We start from the raw sequence: 26,793 nt of genomic DNA, 5'->3' as shown, positions 1-26,793 counted from the left end.
TAAATGGAGCAACTTTTTACATTAATATATCAAAAAAAAGTCATTAATTGTATATTTTGTAATGAAATCAACTCTTCTTCTGCGAAACTATCAAGCAGATATAGTCTCCTCCACTACTTTTATGCTTTAGATTAAATGCAAGCACTAAATACCATGATCTTATATTTTGATTACTTAATTAGATTTGAGAATATGGATCTTAATCCTCATTTATATGCTTTTCTAGAAAAATCCTAATAAAATCACACTTCTTTTCCAAGAAAATGATATTTGAATATATGCTTTGTTCTTGAGTATATCTTATTAGTTTATGGAGCGAAGCAATATTAATTCCTAAAGAGTTGATATCATTTGTTTCATGGAATATCAGATATCTCGTATCCTGATTTACCTATCATACTTTATATTATGTCTTCGGAGAATCCGAAGACGTATAATCACATAAACATTTGTCTAGAACTTTGCATGATTTTAAATATTTGAATTGTATTATGACTATCATCATTGGTTTAACGGTATGCATAAGGTGAATGGGTGAGAGTCGAGATCGTCTTAAGAGGTATTTCAAAGTAGATCGTGGGTGATTTAAATTTTCTCATTTAGGAAAATGATCACTACTCTAAGCCTCCTAGTTCTAGCAAAATTTAAAAAAACAAACAAACAAAAAAAAAAAAAAACAAAACAAAACCTATGGGTAAAGGGTCAGATCAAATACCATCCACTGGTATTTGACTAAGAATGTTGGTTTCAGAGCCAAAATAAAAAACATAAAAGAATGCAAAATTCAACACTAAACCGCCCATGGGAAAAAATAACCTGGATTCATTTCCCCCTACCTCATTCAACGGCAGACTGCACCTAGTTTCTCCAAAAATCATAAATTAAAATGAAAGAACCCATTAAATACAGTAAAAAAATACTCATAAAAAAGAATATAATAATCCCTGTTGACACGGAAAAATATGCATGGTGGGAAGGAATCAGATGAGTGTTAAGGTCAAAGGGTAGCATCCAATCAAACAATAGTAAGACTCATTTCGTCCAAACACATTTTATTGCTACTATGACTCATTTCGCTGCGTGTTTTAGGAGACGGGACTTAAATTTTTCGAATAATAAGATTTAAACCTGTACTTTATGTCGTCCGGACTCTATGCATGCCACTTCTGAAAGCAAAGACATCCCATAAGCAAAGATCTGTGGCAGGCAAACAACAGATTTGGTTGCAAGTCAAATAAACGAAAATCACATGGCGGGGTGGTGGTGATCTGAACATGGACTTATTTTAACTGTTTTGATCTTCCCAATGCACCCGAATAATTCTCCTTTCAGAAAGGTTTTAACTACCATTCCTTAGAATCAACTGTTCTAATATAAAATTGTTTGTTTCTCCATTACATCGAGATGTGTACACTGATTACATGGATTACCTTTAGATATCGACCTATAAAAAATGCCTACTACTCATTCATTATGCCCTATATATATTCCTCCAAGTTAGAACATCTAACTCATTCAGCATCATAGTTAAAAGAAGACATCCATTCTCTGATAAACAAAAAAGGAAGGAGATGGATATCCCTGTGATCGACCTTAACGACCTCGACAGTGAGAAGAGAAGCGAAACGATGACACTTCTCCACGAGGCTTGTGAGAAATGGGGTTTCTTTATGGTAATGAAAATTATATGGATATTATCTTGATTGAGTAGTCATGCATGTTCTGTCAAAATTAAAGTGTTTGCTACCTGCAGGTTGATAACCATGGAGTTGATAAAGAGCTCATGGAGAAAGTGAAGCATTTGATGAATCTGCATTATAAAAACAACATGAAAGACGAATTTGAGAGCCTGGAAATGGCGAAGACATTGGAAAACAATGGATTTATCAAGGAAAAAGATTGGGAAAGCACCTTCTTCATAAGGCATCGCCCGAGTTCTAACATCCATGAGCTTAACTGCCTCTCAAGAGACCTCAGGCGAGTCATTTAAAATAGCAAATGAAAATTCAAGATTCTTTCAAAGGACAAATATGATAGCTAACATCTAACTTTATTTAAACTTTACTACCATCTTGGGTGTCATATGGAAAATGATTGCAATGTATATGCAGGAAAACAATGGAAGAATACATCGATCAGCTAATTAAGCTGGCAGAAAAGCTTTCAGAGTTGATGTGTGAGAACCTGGGAATAGAGAAGAATCACATTATGGAGGCATTTTCAGGAAGTCAAGGTCCTTCTGTGGGAACAAAAGTGGCAATATACCCTCAATGTCCACGCCCTGAACTTATTAGAGGCCTTCGAGAGCATTCAGATGCTGGGGGTATCATTCTCTTGCTCCAAGACGATCAAGTCCCAGGCCTCGAGTTCTTCAAAGATGGGAAATGGGTGAAAATCCCACCTTCCAAGCAGAATAAGATATTTGTTAATATTGGTGATCAGATCGAAATATTAAGCAATGGAGTATACAAGAGTGTTACACATCGCATTATGGCCATGAAGGATGGTAACCGGCTCTCCATTGCCACCTTCTACAACCCCGCAGGAGATGCAATAATTTCTCCCGCACCGAAGCTATTACTTCCCAATCGCATCTGCTTCCAAGATTATCTGAATCTTTATATGAAAACAAAGTTTGGAGATAAGGGTTTTCGGTTTCAGTCCCTGAAGGATTTGGTCAATGGGCATCAAACCGTTCTTACGACAGAGAACTGATCAAACTTCTTGATCTATGCCTCTATGTAATTGTTATGTCACCCAGTGTGTGTTATGTCTTTCTTTCTCTCAGTTACCTGTTTTTTCTTTTTCTTTTTCTTTTTTCTTTTTGTGAGTCAAAGTTCAAGTGAAGCTGCTGTATTCTGCTTCCTTAACTTTAACATTAAAAAAGTCAATGTTTGGGTGTTTAAGGTGTGAAGTTTGAGTATGTTTAACTCTTTAAGTGCCTTAAGATCTGCTCTTTTAACAGCTTCAATGCTTAATCTCACATTTGAGTGTCTGCAGAACTGCTGATGTATTTCTCCTTGAGGTGTCAGGGGCAAAAATTAGATAACCAATTCTGTAGAACAGCAAAAAAAAACAACTATGAACAGATTCTAATGGGGAAAATAAATGAAAATCATTTAATAATGCCGTCGTCAGATTCATTTCAATATGAACTAACAGCAAATATCTTAGTTGATGAAGAGTAAAAAGCCCAGGCAAGATGTACATGAAACTGAAGAGAGATTTTATTTGATCATATGTTCAAGACCAAAGTCCAAACCAAAAGAGTAGCCTTTTAATTAGGTAAGAGATTATCGGATGTTAATTATAACATTGGACACTCCTTCAGAAACCGATGTTCACAGCAGCCCGTTCTCAATGGTTTTAACTTATTCAGCAAGTGCACACTTTAATCCAACCTATAATGTGAATATGAATACTTCTCTGCGCCCTTCTCATGTTTTCTCATCACGCCAAAACTTACTTTGCAATTATGAAGAAGGCCTGAAGTTCATATGCCTTCTTTATCACCGATGTTTAATTTGTGATGAACTCGTGTGGACGGAATCTCTGTGTTGCTTATTTCAAAACAACTTGAATCTCAATGTTCACTTGACTCAAGATTCAGTTGATCAACTTGTTCTCCGAGTTAGTGAATTCGCTCAGCATAGAAAGGATTGTTAACTCCCTTGGTCCGCAGACTTCAAAAAAATGGTTTGACCGAGATTATTTCGCTAACGACACCGATTTTGCCACATTCTCAAAAATAGCATATAAAGGCTCATCAATGGCCATTCCCTCCACATCAACTCTTCCGCCACCTCATCCAAATCTCTCTTTCTTTCCCTGAGCGAATCCGGCACCGATTGACACTCGTTTTCCACATGTTCTTCTTCAGAATCCAAATTCAAATCAGAAAGCCATCGATAATTAGACACAGACACCAAGTCAAGAAGCTTTTCTTCAGCTTTCTTCACCCAAAAATAAAGATATTTTCCCTCCACCGACATAATTCTGGCAATTCTACACAAGTCCTTATTGCACAACCTCTGATAATCATATGCAAGAAACAACAGTACTCGGGCCTGAACTAAATCAGGCAGTGTTTGTATCCACATGACCCTGCTCATGAACCAAAAAAAATCGACACTTTCAACACACACACACACACAAAAGAAAAAGATGAAATTTCACGACACTTTCAACACACACACACACAGAGAAGAAAAAGATGAAATTTCACAAAATCTACACCCAACACACTCGCAAAGCATCAAAAATCCAAGTTGGTATACCTTTTCTCTCGATTTGGAGTAGAAGAAACAGAAAAATTAACTTCTGCCGGTTTCATAAGCAAGGAAATGAAAGAGGAAGTGGAAATGGAAGTAGTGTTTGATGAAGGGTTGAAAGATTTCTGCAGCCATGTTGAGGTCTCAGTCTCGGGGCCTGGGGAGTTCAAGAAAATCGAAAAGTCGAAAAATGGAACCCAACACTCCATTCTCTTTGTATCCCCTTGCTCCCAAAAAACGTGCACAAAGAAGATGCGTATGCAGATCAGCTTTCAACAAAACAAAACTCCTCTAGAATCAGCTTTCAACAAAACAAAACTCCTCTGCGTTAGATTCTGCACGACGGTAAATTAAAGGACAGATTAATAACCAAATTGATCAATCTAAATTTTCACCCAAAAAATGAGTTTTTTTAAAAAATAAATAATATAAATTACACGAAAAAAATTTAAATCTTATTCGCATTATTAATACTATTATCCTAAATTTATATTTTCTATAACATCGATTTTTTAGAGGTGATAGTGTAACATAAACTTGTCACAACTTATGATACGTGCAGTCACTGCTATATTTTAAACATTTAGCAAACCTTAGAAACGGAACTTTTTTTGGGTTGATTTTGATGCTTTAGTTTCTTCTTGGAAACTTAAAAACAATTAACTATAGTATGCAAAAAAGTCAGTACTTCACCTTTTAGCCCAAAAAAGGGCTTAACGAAGCCATTTTCCCAACAAAACGCCATTGTGTCACTCACTGGTTAAAAAATTTCAAGGCTAAATTAGTTTCACTTAAGACCTCGACAAATTGTAATACTATCAAAACTCAAAATAATAATGTTTTTTTTATAATGTTTCATATCTCTATAAATTTATTTACAACATATAATAATCTTTGATTGAGAACAAACAAAATTTAAATAATAAAATTATTATTATTAATCTGATAATATTATACAAATCATTTTTATATATTCAGATTTGACTTTCATTTCACGACATATCTTTATGTCAAAAACTTTTGTCGCGTAATTCTCGTTTCCCCTCTTGTTACACTTGACTTGAGTGTGTACTCTGAACCTGCCAATCGTCGACCTTTGTCGGGAATATCAGAATTCAGAAGAACACACACTCACGCACCGCCACCGCATTACACAATCTCCCAAAACAAGAAAGATTCAATCTTTTTCAAACAATCCCAAGTCCCAACCCACTCCGTCTGAACTGAAATCATGGCATTGAGCAACAACATAACAGCAATCTTGAACTTCGTGGCCTTGATGTGCTCGATCCCGATAATCGCCTCCGGCATATGGCTGGCCTCCAAGCCGGACAACGAGTGCATCCACTGGCTCCGGTGGCCTCTGATCTTCATCGGGATCGCGTTCTTGCTGGTGTCCCTCACCGGGTTCGTGGGGGCGTACTGGAAGAAAGGGGCTTCTGGGCGTGTACTTGGTGTGCATGGCTATACTTATTGTGGTGCTTCTCGTGCTGATTGTGCTGGCTTTCGTTGCCACGCGCCCCGACGGCGCGTACTCTGTGCCCGGGGCGGGGTTCCAAGAGTACAGGCTGGATGGCTTCTCGTCTTGGCTGAGGGATCATGTTACGGGGAACGATAACTGGGGGAAGATAAGGGCTTGTTTGGAGGATAACCAAACATGCCGTAAGCTAGCCCAGAAATATGTTTCTGCAGCTGATTTCTTCGCTGCCCATCTCTCTCCTATTGAGGTAAAAAAAAAAGTTCTTGATTTTTCTTGGAGTATATTCAAATGCAAAATCTGTGACTATTAATTTTTTAAGGATTAAACCACAAGAAAATTTGAAATATAGGCTTTCAAGTACTCCATAGTTGTCTGTGTTTGCGCTTTAGAGAAAATTCTCTGTTTTTTGTTGGCCACATTCTCTTATTGGAGCCCCTTTTTTCAGTCCCTGTTAATTAGATTAGACTTTCATCATAATATCGAAATCCAGCCTGTAATCTTGTTTGTTCTTTGGCATTTTTTAGTTTCATGCTGCCATTTATGATACCATTCTTGTTTCTTGATTTTACATTTGACATAAAGGTGTCCGATGTGCGCTAATAATGTAAATCCTACAGCATATTTCTTGATTTCACGTTAATTACCACGGATATTGGTTTTGTGCATATTCTTCGATCTCCAACTTGAACGCCCTTTAGAGCTTATTAAATAATGAAACTATTATTGGGCTATATTTGAATCAAGAGAAGTAGATCCACACACTTAACTTGTGCATTTTCTTTCTCACTACAGTCAGGGTGCTGTAAGCCTCCAATGGTTTGCGGGTTCCAATACTCGAACCCCATAACGTGGATTGGGCCATCGAACGCGCCTGCAGCAGCCGACTGCACTATTTGGAACAATGATCCCAGCCAATTGTGCTACAACTGTGATTCTTGCAAAGCTGGTTTGCTAGGGAACTTGAGACATGAATGGAGGAAAGTGAACATTATACTAATAATCACAGTGGTGGTTCTCATCTGGGTTTTATCTCATAGCTTGCAGCGCATACAAGAATGCTCAAACCGAAGAACTTTTTCGCCGATACAAACAGGGATGGGTTTAATAAAAGATGCGTCAAAAAAAAGAGTTCCAGTCTTTCGAGCTTGTGTTTTTTAGTAGCTTTTCAGTACCCATTTTCTTTATGGGCTTTGTACGTATTCCTTGTAGTTTGTTTTGTGCTGTGAAGTATAAAACTTTAATGGAAACCATAAAGGGAAAAGAAAAATGTAAGGGTGGAGCCTCCATCACATGTTCATATTCTTTAGAAGTTGTTGCAGTCACTTCTCCATGGTTACAATTGAAGTCGAAAATTGATCCTCTATCGCAAATTTAATGTGTAGATGTATACGTATACTCACAGCCAGCTTACTCAAATATTATTTGGTATACAAAGTCAGGCAGTTGCTAGTTTTCTCGAGTACATGACGTACATTGGAGCTGTTCGACCAGGGTTTGGAGATATATCCAGAGTCTGAAAGATATGCATATTAAAATGATGTGATCATTGTTGACATGAGCAAAATGATTGTAACGACTATCGAAACTATGTCAATTGTAAACAGATCATAGTGTCCTCGGTATATATTCTTGAATCAGTGAGCCCAAAATATGAACGAATCAAAACCTCCGGCATAATGGAAACAAGCACCGACTATCATTGCATGATCAGCATCTCCAGTAGATGTACATATTGAGATTGCCTGTCCAGAAACAGTGATTTGAGAAGCTTATGGTGCAAGAATAATACCCAAATTTAGATGGAATTTAGAAAGAGAAGGTTGAAAGTTAAATGTATTTGAAATTACAAGATATATTTAAACAACAAACGATAACAGCCCTATAAAACTCAGCTCAATATCATCAAGAATTTATTGCTACTCAAGTGCCATTCTCATGCAGCTTATACTCTCATAAAATCAATTTGTTCTCACCTGATAACGGCAAGTCCGCCTGGTTTAAGGATCCGGGACATCTCCTTGAAAACGTCTAGAAGTTTTGTAAGGTAGTCGACACTAACCTAAGACACAAAAACGGTTAAAAAGCTTGCAATGTAAGAAAACGAATGGAATGATTATTCTATGTCATACCAGGCGAATCATTTTCTGTAGAGGAAGTAACCTTGGAAGGAATAGGTACCAGGTGTATTTCATATAGCTCTCACTAGTCACTACTCAATCATATATTGATGCACCCGATGATCAAACTCTAAAACACTGTTTCTTCCGTTGTAGAATGGGTCAAATCATATTGGGTTAGCATATAAATGATACATTCAACATTTGTAATAACATTGAAGGTATTCTGATTTTTTTATAATTATAATAATTTTTAAATGAGAGTGTTGTTGCAACTCTGCACATATGATTGTTATGTTTGCGTTAGGACATCACCATATTGATGTCATATTAGTGTCACGTGAGCAAAATACCAAAATTGCGAAAAAAATAATTAGTGGACTAAAATTCAAATTTTACAACACAATATTAAAATCGCAAATAAACATATATATAGAACAATTTTAGGTATTTATTTTAAGAAAATTGATGCAGCGCATGAAGAGAATAAATCACCTATTTACCAGATAGATGAGCTAATAATTATCAGTTTGGTAAGATCAAGGTACATAGGCATAAAAATATATAAAGTCAAGTCCAAAAAAAAAGGAAAAGAGAAATCAACTTGGCAAGTTAATCTGTTTTTAGCTGGCGTATGTTATAAATTGTCTGGTGGGCTTTTTTTTCTTAGGTGGTAAAAGAGAACAGCAGAAAATTTTGAACTTGTGAATCTCTGTAAATATTTATATATGTTTACTTCGCTTCTGTTTTAATAACAAATTATTATTTTATGTATATAACTATTATGTTCATGCAACGCGTGTATCAGTATGTGTCGATACTACTATACTTTTCTAGCTGACAACTACATGCAACATTTTTGTGCAAAGTAAGCGACCGAGACATAATGTTTGAACTACTCCGCAATTTAGAAGCTCGGAGTTGTATAATCTTTCTGTAAAGCAGTAAGAACTCCATCATTCAATATATTTCATGTGTGTTTCAATAGCCTGTTAGGCGAACGAATCACGTGCATCTGTTATGTAATTGAAAGAACAGACCCGTAGAAATGGTATTCAAATGGAATTTGAATAAAATCCAACTGGGCAGACCTAATACGAACACGAGGGCAGGTAAAGTGAGGGTTCCACTATAGGTCTTTTTTAAAATGAGTTTGAGAAAGCAGAGCAATTTCTATAATAATAAAAAAAAAATAGAAGTGAAATTACGTAGAGGTAGCCTAATAAACAACGCAAATTAATCATCGTCTTTTAATCATAAACAAATTATGTAAATTTATTTAAAGAGAAAATTTTAATATATAAAAAAATTAGATTTATTTGAACACATTTGTCTCTAATGAAAAATTGACAACCATTAAAAATAATCAGTTCCTAACTTGAATAAATACAACGTAGCACATCAACATCAATCAATTATTGGGAGCCACGTATATTAAATGCATTTTTTACATCATTGTTCCACGTATATTAAATTCGCAATTGGTGTCGGTGAGTTTGGATTTAAGAAAATGGTAAAATTGAAAAAATAAGATTTGAGATAAATAATCCTAAGAGGTGAAGAGTGATTATTTTATCACACCTAATATAACATAATCATTCATATGAGGGATTGACTTGATTAAATAAAAAAAAACGTACCAAATATGTGATTAGATGGGTTAAAAAAATAAACACACCTAATTATCCCTACCAAACACAGCCTTATAGTTCAATAATATATAAATTATAAATATCTGTCATTTACAATAACAAAAATTAGAACGAAACACGATATATTTTGTAAATACGTAATTATCTTGACTGTAATGTAAGTAATACTACAATTTTTAATTATTGTCGTTTTTCTTTTGTATTTGTTGGCAAGATTCATTGAATTGGTAGCTAGGACAAAGTTCCTTCTGTCGAAATTTATGAATGCTATATTCTCTGCGTTGTCTGAATTGTGAGAAATCTTGGATTTAAAATACTCTCGATATGATTAAAGCTAAAAATTGTCGTAAAAATTTTATAGAGTTTTTAAATGTAATTTTGGATTCGTCTTTGGTACAAAAATTTAAAAGTTACATAATTAACATTTTCATATAAATAAATAAAAGGAGAAATAGTGTTACGATTAGTAAGAAAATAGAGAAAACAAAAGTGATTGGGTTATTGTTCTTTTTCGAATAGTTAATTACTTGAAATGTGAATGATGTACTTGATTAAATAAATTGGGAAAAAAGAAACACATTGGTAGAATTAAAATGTAATAATAGTAAAATTTAACAAACAAGATCGACTAAAAACCTAAACACAAACGGTCAACACCTAGTTGTTATAGTGATTCAAATATATGTGTAAAATTTGCAAATTTTTAAAACTTAAAGATATCTTTTTTTATTTATTCAAGATCTTTTATGTAAGATTATTCAGATTATCTAAAGTTGTATGAGATAATTGTTTATAAATATATTTGGAATTAGAAATTTGATGATAAACCTATATTTTGATTTTTGGGTTAAATAAATAGGTCAGGATACAAGATAAATGTATAAGAATTGAGATAATATTTATATACATATGTATCAACATGTAAGGGAGATCGAGCAACATAATAATAATTTTCAAGAATATCAAGAGTCCTATCTAAATGATGAATGATTAAAAAATTAAAAAATACATAGGACAAAAATTCGAAAATCAAGTTGTATTGTAGAATAAAAAAATCTACCGGATAGTAGAAAACTAGACATGTAATCCAAAAAATTTTAAATTTTCGAATTGATTTAATAAAATTCGAACTCAATTTCAAATATAAAAAAAACATATGATTTGGTTCGATTCATTCACAAAGTTGTCCACAAATTTGGATCCCCAAACACATAGTTAATAATTCTTTTTTCGTTGAATCCACGTTTGACTTTAGTTCAAGTAAACTAATTATCGCAAACATTGATTAATTTTTTTATTGTTTATGCGAGAACCAAAGGACAATGAAAGAAGAATTTACATATATATGTATAACATATAGCTAGCTTTCTTTACTAAGAATCTTCCTAACTTATTAAAATAATAATAAAAAAAAACAGATATAAATATTTTGTTGATCTAAACAAATAATAAAATTAGCTAGAGGTAACCCGACAGCATCCATTGGATAATCAATGTTGTTGCTGTCATAAAATATTTAAAGTTGAAGATATATTAAGTGTAATTTGTTACGAATTTTACTATTACGATTAAGTATAATGTAAATTTCATAAGAAATTACACAATATCAAGGAATTAATTTTGCTTCAGTCCGGTTGGTTTGGCTTTAATTTCTTCTGGATTTTGATCAAATATATTTAAAATCGATTTTTTGATACCGTGAATTGAAATTCTTTAATGATATCTAGCGCCCCTAAGTATGCGATGCATATATGGTATATACATAATGAATTTTTTTTGGTCTAAAATATTTTTTGGGGAAAATATAGAGATTATATTAAAATTTAAAACTTTAAAAGTTAGTTTTTTTAAAACATCTTACGAGTGATATGATCATTTTAAAAATAAAAAATATAGATAAACAAAAAAATTATTTTTATTGAAATATGATAGTTATGAATGAGATACAAATTTACCAAAAATAAGTTTGAGTAATTTTTTTATTATTAAATGAAGATGTATTATTTTTTTAATTTAAGAGTGATATTTTTGGTATATTGAAAATTGTCATGACCCCAAAATAGTTACCCCAAAAGTTGAAAACTGAAAATAGAAAATTAAATTTAAATTTTCTAATTTTAATAAGCTTATTAGATTTTTTGGTACATACTTTTTTCATGAAAAAATAGAAAGAAATGTGTTTTGGGGATTCTAAAAATCACACAATATATTATTTTGTCTCCACTATGGCTCAAACTTCACATACAATATAGATATAGATATATGTTGAGTTAAATATGCATGCTTAAGAAAAGTATAGTGATTAGTAACATATTGTGAATTTTTTGTGTTTCAAGCTGTTGACATTATACTTTATAATTTGATTGGTTGAGTGAGCTGTAAAAGAGATACTGCATGTTAATGAGTAAAACTACTTTCCGTTGGGGAGCCATCGACTAAAATATGATAAGATTGATTTTTAAAGAGATATGATATAACACCAGCCGTACGACAAACAACTCCCAAAATTCATAGGCCTCACAACCTGACTAATTGACACCAAAGTAGATGCATTCTCTCATGTCCAAATGTCTCTAAATATTAAAGTTACGTCTTGGGTTACAACTATAACTTTTGGCATAGTTTTAAGCGTTTGATATCAAAACACACATAAAATATTTATATAAAACTTGAATTATGATTCCAACACTATTACATTGATATTAAATAACGGGAAATTTTCAATTTTTGTTCTATATATTTATTTTTATTTGATTTTAGTAATCTATGTTGTCGAAATTGGGTTTTTGTCATATATATTTCAATTTGTGTCTATTTTTATCAGGAATTTTGATGTGACACTACACACATGAATGTCACAATGTCAACAAAAATATCAAAACTGCAAAAATATAGATGATAGGTTAAACTGAAAGTTGTTATTAAAGATAATCAAAATCGCAAAATTACAAATATAAATAATCAAAATTGTGTATTTTCATTTTAATTAATAGTAACAATGTCAAAGTTACTTGGAACGTTTCAATGCAGAATGCTGGTCCAGTGATCGAATACCGTCCTCGTGGTGCTAACAAGGTTGCAGGAGAAATTGTGAATTTTGTGTTTTATGGTTGGAATCATGTTGTATATGTAGATTTCATTAATTGCTAATACAAGCTCTTTTGAATTTTTTTACATTTTTTCGTATTAAAAAAGAAAATGTGTGTGTGCGTCAATCGTGTACTTAAAAAATGTTTGAACGAAGAAATTGTACTGAAAAATGGGTTTTCGAAAGGGAAAAAAACTTAAAAAACCAAGATAAGAAACAATAAAATATAGTTTATACAGATATTTAGATTTTTGTATTAAAAAATAGGAAAATATTTTTGTTATGATTTGTTCAAATTAAAGCATCATCCGTTTTTTTTTTAAAATAAAAAGTTATTTATAAAAGCAATCTTATCTTAATAAAAAAATATATAAGTGGAATATTTTTGTATCCAAACCTATCGTAAGATAAATAATAAAATCTAAGATAGATAATTGAAGATAACACAACAAGATCCTATAAGATCGTCTCGTTTAATTTTGTGAAATAAATCTTTTATAGAACTTGATTTATGAAAAAATATTAACTTTCACTAAATATATGGACCAAGTCGGTCTATCTCACATATTTATATAATTATTATTTTTCACAAGATTAAAAATTGCAATGGAGATTCATCCAATTCACTCAATTTGTTAACTTTTATATTTCCTCCAAAAAAATAATAAAAACAAGACAAATAATTATAAAAATTATGTGATGCAAACCTCTCCTAACTCCAATTTAAAAAGACCACCACCAACTCAAAATCCTATAAATACCAACCACCTTCTCACCATCGTTCCTCCCCCACTCCCACCATTCTTCAAAATCCAATCTCTGTCCCCAAAAATTTCTTCAAAAAATAATTGCAAGCAATCATCCATGGATTCCAAGGTATCCCAATTCGTTACAGATGCTTCTGAAGCAGAATCAATGGCCAAATACTTGAGCCTTCCATCTGTACAGCACCTTCTCCCCCACCTCGTCGACTCTGCCCAGGCCTTAGCTCGCCCACCCATCTCCAACTTCCATGTCGGCGCCGTCGGACTCGGCTCCGACGGCTGTGTGTACTACGGCGTCAATCTTGAATTCCCCGGAGTGCCCTTGCATCACTCCGTGCACGCGGAGCAGTTCCTTCTCACCAATCTAGCGGTCCACCGCTGCCCCCGCCTCCTCTCGTTTGCCGTCTCTGCGGCACCCTGTGGCCACTGCAGACAATTCTTGCAGGAGATCCGCTTCTCCGCCTCCGTGAGAATCCACATTACCGCCGATTCAGAAAATTTTACAGAAAATCTTGAATTAAAAGGTGGGCTTAAAGATCCCACCTTTAAGCCCTTATCCGAAATTCTACCGAATCCGTTCGGCCCGCATGATTTGCTGGATCAAGAAACTCCCCTTCTCCTTGAATCCCATCACAATCGGTTGGATCTGTCACCATTAAATGATGCATCAAATCCGAGGAATCTTTGCAATGGGAATTCGAATGTGGGAAAATTGAGTAATGGGAATTGCGAAAAACACGATCTTGACGAAGCCCAATTGAGAAAATCGGCGTTGGAAGCTGCTAACAGTGCACATGCTCCCTACAGCAGTTGCCCGTCTGGTGTGGCGCTAATGGATTGTGAAGGGAAAGTGTACAGGGGTTCTTACATCGAGTCTGCAGCGTATAATCCGAGTCTCGGTCCGGTGCAGGCGGCATTGGTGTCATATGTGGCGGGAGGTGGCGGCGGGTATGAGAGGATTGTGGCGGCGGTTTTGGTGGAGAAAGAAGTGGCTAAAGTGAAGCAGGAGGATACCGTGAGAATGATCTTGAAGGCCATTTCGCCTAAGTGCGAGCTCAAGGTATTCTATTGCCACTCAGCCAAGAGTTAATGTAAAAAGATTGCTTGCTGTCCCACAAATTCATCTTTAGTGATCTGTGATTGTAATTTTGCTTCTGTGGATTTCATCCTTCAGAATGATTAATCTGTACGCTAAGTTATGTACAAATAATTTTCTACGATGATTCGATAAATGAATAATCATACTTCTTTTTGAATCCATGTTTATTACCTTTTCTTTTGCACTTTGTATTTATCCGTGGTATCGGTAACTGATCATTCATTTCACTGTTCTTAGTTGAGAATTTACCTATCTGCTACTCTTTTGTTGCACAAGTTCTGGTGCACGAGAGCTTTTCTAGCGATACTGAAAATGATAGTTTGTTCTGGGGATAATGGGCTATCCCGGGAAGCTTCGGGATACAAGTTGTAGTGGCCAGTGGTTATCGATATGAATTCTTGGTGGAGCGGCCACAAAGGCGATCGATCAGCCGTCAGGGGTGCACCCAAAAATTACATTGAGTGGGGCGACTGAATACATTTAAAGAAACAAAACTGTCTTGAAAACATTACATTTTAAGTTTCAATCTTTTACTTTGGTTTGAAGGGTGCCGGTTTGCCCCATGTACCCTTGTTGGCAGTGATGATACAATTAAATAGCCAAAAACGCAAGGGATTAGAAATTGGAGTAAGGAAAGTATGTGGCACCCGGGTTGGCCGGATACAGCAACCTCGTTGAATTGGCATGGATAGATCAAATTTTACTTGTTCTCGTTTTATTTGAACCTTTCCTTTTCAATATAAAACTCTCACTTACAAAAGGAAGTGCGGACTGCAGATCGTCCTCGGCAATTTGCATTACAGCTGCAGGGCTGAGTTTTATGTTTAATGTGAAAGTTCTTTCACTCTATGATACATTAGAATAAGTTAAAAATAGAACAACAGACTCATGATCCCGTTGAAGCTGAGTTATTTTTATAGGGAAAAAAAAATTACATTTTCCAAAAAAATATTTTAAACCTGCTTTCCATCCAATGGATGTTGATTGATGTTTGATCACGCTTTCTCTTGCACGATTCAGCTGTTTTTATCGGAGAGAAACATGTGAAAAGGGTGCATTCTGAGTTGGAATTCCACTATTTGAAGTCAATGTCTTTATATGTTTAATGTCAATCGGACCACTCAGCATAAAGACGAATATATAAATATATATGTGTGTATAAACATGAAGAAAACACAAGTTACATTTTATTAAAATATATTAGTCGTCATTCCGAGTGGATTTATGGGCTTGAGAGAGTGCCTGCCCTTTTCTTTTCCGCAATTGCGAGATTCAGTATTGGCCAAACCAAGTGGAATGAATCCTTTATTGTTACATCTTTTGATGGTGCAAATCAAATTGTCAAAGCCACCATAAGATGGTAAGACTTAAATTGACTTCTTTGTGCTGCTAATTGTTGGGTTTGGCCTTTGAAGCTGCGTGGGCTTCTTTTTTTTTTTCACAGATCGATTAAGATCACCGTGGCTGGATTTATTGAAGCGAGAAACGTCACGTGTTTTCTAATATATGATTGTTATTATTAGAGTTTCGTGGAAGTTATGGTTTGATTCTGTTTGAATTTGTACAATTGCATCAGATCACACATATAAACTTTACTCATATTTGAGACATAATAGCAGCAAACCCTTCCTTAAACTCAAAAAAAAAACATTAATTAGATATATATTTATGTAGAAAAACTTCCATAAATTTTTTAGTGTTATTTTTAAAGAATATTAACAACTTTTTTTAAAACCGAAAACAAATGAACAAAGTAAGATATTTTTTAATAGGTTCTCTATTTACACCTCAGTATGTAGAATATTTACTTTTACAAAACACAATCTAACCACTTAGAATTCATCAAACAATTATCAGATTTTACTGATAATTTTTCAACCCCGGTAACATAAGCTTCAGAGTGAGGATGAGTTATATTTGACTATCAAATTCAAAAACGAGTTTAGTCGATTTTTTTTTTTTAAAAAAGAAAATTAGAACAATCATGTTCGGTGCAATAATTGTGTCTATTTGATAGAGCAATTAACATTGTGATTGAGCTGTTGTATGATTTAATATATTAGAGTTACACATTTACCACTAGCTATAAGTTTTATAAAATGACAAACGTTCGATCCTAAAATCGATATCAGAGTCAATGTAACGGGTTCAATTCTCATTTATTGCTAGTAATGCAATTATTGGGATATTGATTGTTGGGTTGCTTGGTAGATCAATTGAAACGTGGTGATTGAGATGTTATATGATGTAAAAATTAAAGTTGCATCGTTACCGCTAACTATGATTTTTGGTAAAGCGACAAATGTTCGATCTTATAAATTATCTTGTATAATAATTCGTGAACATTATTGCTTATTACGCAGTGACATTCTATCAATGATTGTAATGAAACGGGAGATGAGATAAATACGTTTGGATTAAGAACTTTTTAACACGAAACCAGTTTTTAAAATCAAAAAGTCAGGAATTGTAAGTATATCTTTTGAGCTTCGATTTTAACTTTTAATAAAATAAAAAATTCTTTTTGCACTGGTATATCAAAATGTAAAATTATTTATACTCTTTAAAAACTCGATTGAAAAATCATGAAAAATATTTTCTTAAAATAATTATGCTGTCACCAAATTGGTCCATCATCAATAAACACACAAGAGTCCCCATCAGAAGATGTAAGAAATTTGACCCCCAAAAAAAAATAATATGTAAAAAATCACTGTTTATTATAAATCATATAATTTATAGTTCAGCCAATGTGATATAAATATAATCTTATTATATATATGACAAATCCAATAATTTTTTATCATACTATTTGATATATATTTTATTTGATGTATATCATCCACCAACCCTTACTCATGTCAAATAAATATTTTTTACTTATTTATTAATTTTTAACAAAATAAAAAGTTGGTCTCTTGTAAGACGGTCTCACAAATCTTTATCTGTGAGACGAATCAATCCTACCGATATTCACAATAAAAAGTAATATTCTTAGTATAAAAAGTAATATTTTTTCATGAATGACCCAAATAAGAGATCCGTATCACAAAATACGACCTGTGAGACCGTCTCACACAAGTTTTTTCCCAAAATAAATATATATTTATACCTAATAATTTTGTACATTCATCAATCATAATTTCATTCTCCATATCAATTTTTTTTTTAAAAAAAAAAACCATTCTTTATCTGCCACTATTGGCCATTGTTAATCTATGTGCGACCTAATTATTTTATTTAAGAATATTTTATATATTTAGCATATGTTATCTTGTTGCCCCGATTTACTTTTAATCGTGGTCATTGTTAATATGTATGCAGCCTAATTATTTAATACTTTAATAATTTTTTTTTGAAAGGGGACATTTTTTTGAAATATTCTTTTTGTGTTCGGTTCAATATAGTAGAAATTTGTAGCGGCGACAACTAAACATACCTTTGATATCGAGAGTGCACCATTATAAATCTATTGTGTTTTATGTATATTTTTCACCAACTTTTATCGCTTTCGGTAATAAACCTGGGACTTAATTCCTAATAACTGATATTAGAGCGTCATGTTGAATTCAAAAGCAATGGCTAGTGAAGAAGGTTTGACACATGAGATTGGAAAAATATGATGCCAACAATTTTTCTTTCTGGATAATGCAAATTGAGGGCTATCTGTATAGTAAAAAGATGTATTTATCGTTTAAACGGAAGAAATTAAGAAAGAAATTAGACGATGATTGGAATCTCCATGATAAACAAGTATCGAAAGTTATTCGATTGACACTGTCGAATAACGCGATTCATAACGCGATTCATAAATTTGCAAAAGATAAATCAACTACAGATCCAATGATGGTTTTGTCAGATATGTCCGAGTAGTCTTCCCCGCGGATAATAATGTATTTCTTATTGATAATAAGGTTTGTGATATACAATTTTGTCGTATTTACCAAACAGTTGGGAACCAATTATCATATGTATTCTCATTGATAAAACTACCATTTTTGGGGGGGGGGGGGGGGGGGGGGGGGAACGACATTCACGTGACTTCAATACAACCAACCAGGTATCACTTTAAAAAAGAGGAACGAATTTAAGGAATGGAATGAATGGCTATCAAACCACCAAAGGACACAACCCTATCTCTAATTTCATTCTTGGCACACTTGTATGATTGGTCAATCAACGATGGTTCTCACCGCACTATATATCTTAATATAAAAACTTAAGTGAAACGATCTTTCATTACAAATTGAATCTACTTTGTTTGATTTGAAATTATCCAATTTGTTTCGTGAAAAAACATTTTGTTTGCCTCATGCTATATTCGGGGAAAAAAAAAGAGGTGTAAAATTCTTATCTGATGCAACAATGGCAAGATGGTATTCAAACTGGAAAATAAAACGTGTTAGTTGGTTTAGATATAATTTTGGTACTTATATTGGTTTTATTTTGCACATTTAATCTGAATTTTCCAAAATGCTAATATGGTACTTATATATATAGAAAACTAAAAATAAAAATTAAAATATAAGAAATAGTTTTTATTAAAATAAATATAAGAAAATAAATAAATTTTAAAAAATTTAAAAAGTAGTGAACCGGTGGTACTGGTTTTTAATTTGTTCATTGGAGAGTTCTTGACTGGTTCAACGGATTCTGGCTGGTGTGACCATAATTACAGTTTTTAGACTAGATTGGGATTAGATCCATGACCGGTTCTCGAGCAAATCGGTCGAACCAATCGGTCATATCCGATTTAAAAAACAGTGTTCGTCTAAATTGAGGTCTAAATGTTATTAAACTTCATGAGCAAAAAAATGACACGCTGATTTCTGAATGCTGCATGTGTACTGCGTTGTATTCAGATTACCTTAGTATTGCCAAAACGCATTGATTGCCAATGACAGGCAAATCACCTCAAGACCTCCAACATAATATTTTATATTGAGAGAGATTGAGACGTAGATATATTTGGACTGTTATACGGTTCAAAAAATTGAGTCGCTCATTTTTACCAACAATAATTTTTTGAATGTTTGATTTATATACAATGTTAATTGTCCCACGTCGGTTGGATAAATAACATGAGAGTTGTATATATGGGCTTGGACAATCCTCCTCCCTTGAGCTAGCTTTTGGGGTTGAGTTAGATCCAAGTGTCAATCTTAACATGGTATCAGAGCCCGCATTCCACCGTTATGTGTTGGACTGCCTATAATTAGGCCACCAGTTCTGCCCATAATTGGGTCATTTGTAAACTCTACGCTCCAGATGTTCATTCCTGGGCGTGAGAGGGGTGTGTTAATTGTCCCACATCGGTTGAATAAATAACCTGGGAGTTGTATATATGGGCTTGGACAATCCTCCCCCCTTGAGCAAGCTTTTGGGGTTGAGTTAGGTCCAAATTTCAATCTTAACATACAAATCGTGTAATTATTCGGGGAAGAAATAATTGTCTCATCTCAAAGATTGATTAAAATGTTACTTTTCAATCAACTGTTGTACGCATGAAAAAATTGACGTGTACCGTTACGAACATGTATAGCTTTTACTAAAAAAAAAAAAGAGAGCGCCAAGAATGGCATATTAATCTGCCAAATCGTTAGTAAGTGATATTGGTAGGATTTTTGACGCTGATGTTTAGAATATCAGATGGTGATGTAGCTTTTTCCGAGGAATGTTCTTCGATCTTCTGATTTTCGGCTAGAGATCGACTTGAAAGTACGAATAATAAGTCAAGAGGCTTCAATAATTTTGCCCATGAAAACCCTTTGGACGCTCAAGATTATTAACGGAAATATGTAAGCTAAGAAGACATAAGTTAGGTGAAAGGCTTAGTGCCTTGAATATTTTATTAACTTCTGGACGCCCTTAGTCAAATGTCGATGTTATCTTTCCAATTAATGGAGAAAAGAGCCCAATGGACTTTGCAAGTTTCATTAATGGGTCTAACAAATTAAAAATTAGTCGGACCGAATATCACAAAGTGGTACATTTGAATCCGGGTCGGTTTGCAGACTTAGGATAACAGATCACACACACATTTTGAGAAATACGTAATTACATCAAATTGTTCGATTTCTTTTCAAAAATTAATCCTCAAATTAACATAAATATAAGATAACTGACCAATTCCGTGGGAGATCGCCGATTTCAAATACGGTATGGACAGTAAAAATAATGTAATTATCGACATAAAATCTTAAATTTTCAATTAAAATATATTATGACGAATATGATCAACCTTGGGTTGTTATTTTTTTACTACTGGGGGACGATGGACAGCTTAATCTTATATAGCAGCTATCGTTGAAATTTGAGGCTAAAATAGTTATCACTTTTAAAGGTCGGAATGAAAGGTTTATATCTTCGATGTGGTTTTTTAATTTCATTCTAATCAAGCTTTAATTTATCATTTTTTTACAGTAAGCATTATCTTTTTTTTTTTCCCATCAGTGTTGAGGAAATAAAATTGCAGTACCAGAAAAGTTATAAGCAAAAAAATTCCGTTGCTCCGAAAACTTTAGTTTTTGATTTAGTGTTAAAGTATTTGATCTTAACAGAAATTGTTATATGTCTTACATTCGGTTGCATTAAGTTCTTGAGAGTTGTATATATGACTTGGACAATCCTCCTCCTTGAGATAAATTTTGCAACTGAGTTAGGTTCAAGTCTCAATCTTAACATGATATCAGAGCTCAAACTCACCGTTATGTGTTGGCCAGTCTTATGAAACACGCGTTAGTATCTTGTAAACTTCATGATCTAGTTGTTTATTATTGGGCGAGAGAGAGATATGTTAGATGTCCTACAAACTAGTTTGTGGGATTGAATTGAGTTCGGTTATCGATGTTAACGGAAACCAAATTTTGAAATGTAAATTTATACTAAAATATATACCAAATATCCTTCTTAGGTGTATACGTATTTATTATTCTTGACAATAAAGAGAGGTGAAGTGGTGGCCAACTACAACCCAAATTAGTTGAAAATATAGGGTACTTCCCAATTAATATGTTTTACCCTTTACATAATTGAAAGAAAAAATCATATTAAATAACAGCAAATTTTATTAAATAATAATGGCAAAGCCACCATAAAATATACAAATAATTTATTTGTCATTTATTTCTATAAATTTTCAATTGTCTAATCAATAGTAAACTTCAAAAGTTTGAAAACTCGTACAAGTTTTCACTTCTTTTCAAATGGATGATGTGTGGACAATTTGGATTGATGGGTCAAAAATAATTGAAATCGATGTCACGAGTGGTCCAAAACATATAAAAATACATAATTTATCGATGATTTTATAAACGTTTATAATTCTTTTTTTTTTATATATAAAAATAATAATCAAAAGGGGCAGCATTATCAGCATGATATTCTACTCTTACTCTATTCAATATATAATTTTAAAATTATTGAACCAACCTAAATCTCAAATATATCAAGTGACTTGTAAGTTTTATCCTAACTAGATCGTAATCAGGTTCACGCATCTTAATTGTTTGATTCATGTAAATAAATAATCGAAAAGTATTAATCTTATTTGTTTATAAATCTCGATTCGAATTCCACACTGATTCTTAATTAACTGATATCATACTCGGTCAATCCATGAAAAAAATTATTTTTTATTCTAAAAATGTTAATTTTCATTTTAAATATGAATCAGATTGACTCGTTTTATGGAAAAAAATCCGTGCGATCGTTTCACAAAAAACCTACTATTACGAAACCATATTCGAACAACTATCAACCCGATATATATCAACCACGTTTATGGTCAAAACTATGTTCATAATTGGATACATAACATTTTATTGGGAAATGTTTTAGAAATATGGCATATACTGTGTTGTGTGAGTAAGAAGATGGCCAAATCCAATAAATATGGATATACACCGATTAAAGGTCCATTTTAAATTATGTGGCATTCTCATCCACTTTACAAAAACTAAAAAAAATCGAAGAAAATTAAAAATCCACACGCAACTTGCTTATTTTTAATCCATATATGTCATGTGGTATATATACACTCTTTTATCAGTCGGATCTACAACCTCACCTTATTTCAAAGAACTCAAATTATTCATTTCAATCTATATATATATATATATATATATATATTGTCCACCAACGTGTCGTAATCACGAATATTAAAGATTAAATTTGTGATGAATTTAAAATTGTCGTTTAAAAGTGATGGCACGAAGCCACGAATAGACTTTTATTCACAAACAGTTAAAGCAAATCAAAATTTGGATTATATGTTAACATCTGTTTGAAAGAATGGTTTGAGGAAGGAGTGAATCAGATAGCTGAAAATGACAATTTGAAAAGTCCAATTCACCCAATTTATATAGCAAATTAATAATCAATCAATTAATTAATTTGTTTACTCTCTTCAGCCAAATAATTATTCAACCATTTATAAATATATTTCCCTAGGAGTGTAATTTTCTTTTATAATAATGTAAAAATGATCTAATTAATCAAATTTGATGGATAATTTTTTTTTTTTTTTTTAATATGGTACTCCGACGATGAAATTGGTATTCAAAATATATGTGGGTTAACAACGAACTTGAATTTTTGGATTGTACATTCAAGAAACTCGTATTTAAAACATTTGAAATTGTTAATTCTAAAATCCAGAAATTTCGTTTTCACATTGGCCAATCAATTTGTCCTCGTGCATACTTTAAAATAGGAAAAGATATATATTTTGCCATTCATATTTCTTTCTTTGTAATTGGATCATACATATGCTAAATAAAACTAGGTCATAGTTTTGTATCTTTCGATTTTATCAATTTTAATAAAATTTTATTAAAAGTGTTAATGTGCCACTGCACACATGAACATCAAGTTTCGTCAAATCAGTGACATATCAACATCACATTAACACCACGTCAAAAAATGAAAAAAATACAAAGATAGCGGACTAAAAATATTTAAATTTGATAAATTGGAACGATAAATGTGTACATTTATAAATTAAAAATAAGTATCTATATTATATTTTTAAATATTCCTTTTATTCTTCTGAGTCTAAACACAAAATACAGAACAAATAATTAGAAAGAATTAGGTAAACCATAATATCAGCAATTAAATTTATATTATTCACAGCTAAAGCATAATTATGATAACTTTTTTCCAAAGTATAATATTTATTATTAGTTAGTCCGTCAATTTTCAGCAATTACACCATCCCCACTCTATGATAATTAGAATTAATAATTCTGACTTGGATCAGATTTTACCAAATTTTCAACAGATTTGGTGACCCGAAGACTTAGCTAAGTACGTATTAGGGTGCACTCAGGGTTTGGTAGGAGATCGTTAACCGAGTTAGCATGCAACCAAAATGGGACCAATGTTGATTATTTTGTGGCGGAAAATGAAATCCACGATATAAATATTTTACTAACTCCAATTATTATTATTATTATTTTTTGGTTCGACTCGTGGACTTCGAATTGGGTTATACGGTAAAAATATCGTCCGCATGTTAAATCTTTAGTTATGTATCTTTTAATTTTTTTATAATTTTAATGTTTTTTTTATGAAAGTACTGATGAGATGCTATATATGTCAACGAGACATAGGTGCTACATCGACGTTATATTTGCACATATATTTTCCGATGTACGACAACAAAACACCGACACATGAAGTGCAACATTGATATTCCCACGAAAAAGAGACTAAAACTGTTATAAAAAAATTGAAAGATACCCAACGACCAACACTAAAATTTGACAATGCATATGATAAAAATCGCAAAAACACAAATATATAAAACCAAAATTGTATTTTTTTTTTCTGCGATTTTTGTAGTCATGTTAGGCTTAAGTTGATTCAAAATTGAATCGAGTTTGATTCATCATCGAGAAAATTATATTACAAGAAGGTGTAGTAGAGAGTATAATGTATGACCAATTAGTATTAAGTACACTTACTTTATCAACTTAACATTCAGCAAATTCAAAAGCTTTCTTTGATATAAATGAAAATTGATGAGAGGGCATACAACTTGCCACAAAAAGTCGACTTCACATTAAATTATCCCAACTGGATTGTGTTTAATAGAGGGCACCATTTTTTTGCTCTTTAGTCTTTATTTCTTGAGTTCATATTGTTCGATGTATTTGTCGAAAAAAAAATGTTCGATTTTTATTTTATTTTGATATTCTAATCTTTTAACACAATTCCTGGATCTGTGTCTCATTTCTTCGTAAACTTATTATATAATTTGTCTTAATACATATTATAGTAATTATATGCAGACATTTTGCCCGAATAATTTAGATTTTTATGTATAATATTTTTTAGTATTTTGAGTAATTTTTTTTAAAAAAATTAGAGAATACGTTGATTTTTGTAAATATTTTATAAGTTTTTGTTTTTGTTTTTTAACAAATTTGGGTTTTTTTTAAAATATTTTTTCATATATTTTATATTAAATGCGAGATGATCATTTTATGAATATAACTGATATCAAGATTGATTATTTTCACAACTTTTACCTGCTGTAAAATATAATATAGTATATATATTTCAATCAATATATTACTTACTTTGAGGGGAAACTACATTTTTTTGTCATATAACTTGTACGTTTTTCATTCGTAATTTTATTATATGATAATTTAGTATCGTAGTCCACTAATTTACTCATTCTTTATTTCCGATTCTCTTCCATAAAATTACAACTTTGAATCTACATCCTATTATATATAATACTGTAATGTTTTTTGTATTTATGAAACAAAAACACGAATAAGTGCACCCAGCACCCACATTGGTGCATGAATATAAACACCCATTAATATTCATGCACCAATGTGGGTGCATGAATTATTAATCTTGACTTTCATGTCAGCCAAGAAATTCATCAGAATGAACGGCATTATTTCGCAAATAGCGACGGTTTTTCGTGAACCGTCGCAAATTGAAAAACGTCGCTACTTGCGACGGTTTCTCAAAACCCGTCGCTATGTGCGACGCTTTCTCACAAACCGTTGCTAATTAAGGCATGTTCTGAAGAAATTCTCCCCAACGGCTCTTTTCAAACGGCTATATGTAGAATATAATGTCAAACTAACCGTTTAAATAAAAGAGTCCAACATTTTTTTCATTTTTTAATAATATTTTAATGAATATTGAAATTAAGTTATTTTTAAAATAATAATACTATTTATTTTTAATAATATTTGTTATAAAATTTTAACAAAATTATAAAGATATTGAATTAATTAAAATTAAAAAAAAATGAGTAAGTGGACAATGAGATCCATAAATAATGTAAGTTGATATTAAATGAATGTGAGTGTGTTTAGTGTTAATGTAATAAATATGTGGCTCGTGGACCCCATAATTTTTGAGGAGATGGAAAGTTAATAACATAGATTAATGTGGACGGATGCGGATGCCCTAAGAACTACGATTCAAGCCATTGCAATCGGTTGACCATTTGTTCAGTAAATTATAATTAGAAATTGCGGGACTTTTGTCTTTTGTCTAAATTTCCAAGTTTGTACTTCAACGTGGATCATAATATAATAATTTTTAATTTAGAAAATCCAAACAACAAAAAGTATAAAACCGAATATTGTTAGGCATACGTTTGTTATAATCCAAAGATTCTTGTATTAAAAAAGATGGCAAGAAATATACGAAATTCTCCATAAAAATACACAAAATTAACGTAAATTTGTAATGAAAACATAAATATAACACATTAAATACTTTTCTTTTTAGTTATACACACAACTTTATTTTTCATTTTTTGTATCTACTTATTATAGAAGTATTTTTTTATATTAAATAGGGAGCTAAAAATATATTTAATTATAGATATATATATGTGTTTGCTAAAAGAAATAATGAAAATAATGATCCAAGGCGGTATTTTATTTTTAATATCAAAATAAAATTAACAATGAAAAAGTTGATAAATAAAATTATAAATTTCATATTAACACATTTTACATAAAAAAAGAAGAAAAAGTATATAGTTAAATCCGATAATAAAATCATCCAAATATTAAAAATATGTTTCATTTAAAAATTGTAGGTCACATTCTACTCAAATAATTACATTTTTTTTGTAGAATATAAAATTTAAAGATATTTTTGTTGATATATACCAAAAATTTAAATCCAATTGTTTTTTTCAATATAGTAGGTGGAGTTTTGATTTTTTTGAGTATGAGCTCAAGTATCTCGACACGTACATGAGTCGAGCTTGAAATTAGTTACTCGATCGAGTTTGAGCTAGAACATGCATAATTTAATTCGAATCAAGCTCGAG

At 32.1% G+C, this 26,793-nt stretch overlaps 4 protein-coding genes across 4 annotated transcripts; 3 read left to right on the top strand and 1 right to left on the bottom strand.

The window, feature by feature from the left end:
• Nucleotides 1-1,213: 1,213 nt before the first annotated feature.
• Nucleotides 1,214-2,906, top strand: LOC142546083 (1-aminocyclopropane-1-carboxylate oxidase 1-like). The gene is made up of 3 exons (XM_075653587.1): nt 1,214-1,673; nt 1,754-1,977; nt 2,112-2,906. Exons 1-3 carry the CDS (start codon nt 1,572-1,574, stop codon nt 2,713-2,715), a joined length of 930 nt encoding a protein of 309 aa, XP_075509702.1. The 5' UTR covers nt 1,214-1,571; the 3' UTR covers nt 2,716-2,906.
• On the bottom strand, nt 2,491-4,598 carry LOC142546084 (uncharacterized). Its single transcript, XM_075653588.1, has 2 exons — nt 4,278-4,598; nt 2,491-4,104 (listed from the first exon to the last, which is right to left on the bottom strand). Exons 1-2 carry the CDS (start codon nt 4,478-4,480, stop codon nt 3,717-3,719), a joined length of 591 nt encoding a protein of 196 aa, XP_075509703.1. The 5' UTR covers nt 4,481-4,598; the 3' UTR covers nt 2,491-3,716.
• A 691-nt stretch (nt 4,599-5,289) lies between these two features.
• Nucleotides 5,290-7,114, top strand: LOC142546082 (tetraspanin-2-like). The gene is given in 4 exon segments (XM_075653586.1): nt 5,290-5,693; nt 5,695-5,998; nt 6,544-6,777; nt 6,779-7,114. Coding segments are annotated over 4 exon segments (807 nt in total). The 5' UTR covers nt 5,290-5,502; the 3' UTR covers nt 6,857-7,114.
• A 6,242-nt stretch (nt 7,115-13,356) lies between these two features.
• Nucleotides 13,357-14,628, top strand: LOC142546080 (cytidine deaminase 1-like). The gene has a single exon (XM_075653585.1). The coding sequence runs from the start codon at nt 13,473-13,475 to the stop codon at nt 14,460-14,462; it is 990 nt and encodes a 329-aa protein (XP_075509700.1). The 5' UTR covers nt 13,357-13,472; the 3' UTR covers nt 14,463-14,628.
• Nucleotides 14,629-26,793: the final 12,165 nt, after the last annotated feature.

This window comes from Primulina tabacum, chromosome 5 (assembly GCF_025594145.1).
Source record: "Primulina tabacum isolate GXHZ01 chromosome 5, ASM2559414v2, whole genome shotgun sequence".
NCBI classification, from domain to species: domain Eukaryota; kingdom Viridiplantae; phylum Streptophyta; class Magnoliopsida; order Lamiales; family Gesneriaceae; genus Primulina; species Primulina tabacum.
This window is presented reverse-complemented; position numbering and strand designations above follow the sequence as displayed.

What these genes read in the sequence shown, in the direction of transcription:
- LOC142546083 (XM_075653587.1), top strand. Translation starts at nt 1,572, where the DNA reads ATGGATATCCCTGTGATCGACCTTAACGACCTCGACAGTGAGAAGAGA. An exon ending in AGAAATGGGGTTTCTTTATG is followed by an intron (nt 1,674 to 1,753) that starts GTAATGAAAATT and finishes TGCTACCTGCAG; the next exon opens with GTTGATAACCATGGAGTTGA. An exon ending in TGCCTCTCAAGAGACCTCAG is followed by an intron (nt 1,978 to 2,111) that starts GCGAGTCATTTA and finishes ATGTATATGCAG; the next exon opens with GAAAACAATGGAAGAATACA.
- LOC142546084 (XM_075653588.1), bottom strand. Translation starts at nt 4,480, where the DNA reads ATGGAGTGTTGGGTTCCATTTTTCGACTTTTCGATTTTCTTGAACTCC. An exon ending in ACTCCAAATCGAGAGAAAAG is followed by an intron (nt 4,105 to 4,277) that starts GTATACCAACTT and finishes GTTCATGAGCAG; the next exon opens with GGTCATGTGGATACAAACAC.
- LOC142546080 (XM_075653585.1), top strand. Translation starts at nt 13,473, where the DNA reads ATGGATTCCAAGGTATCCCAATTCGTTACAGATGCTTCTGAAGCAGAA.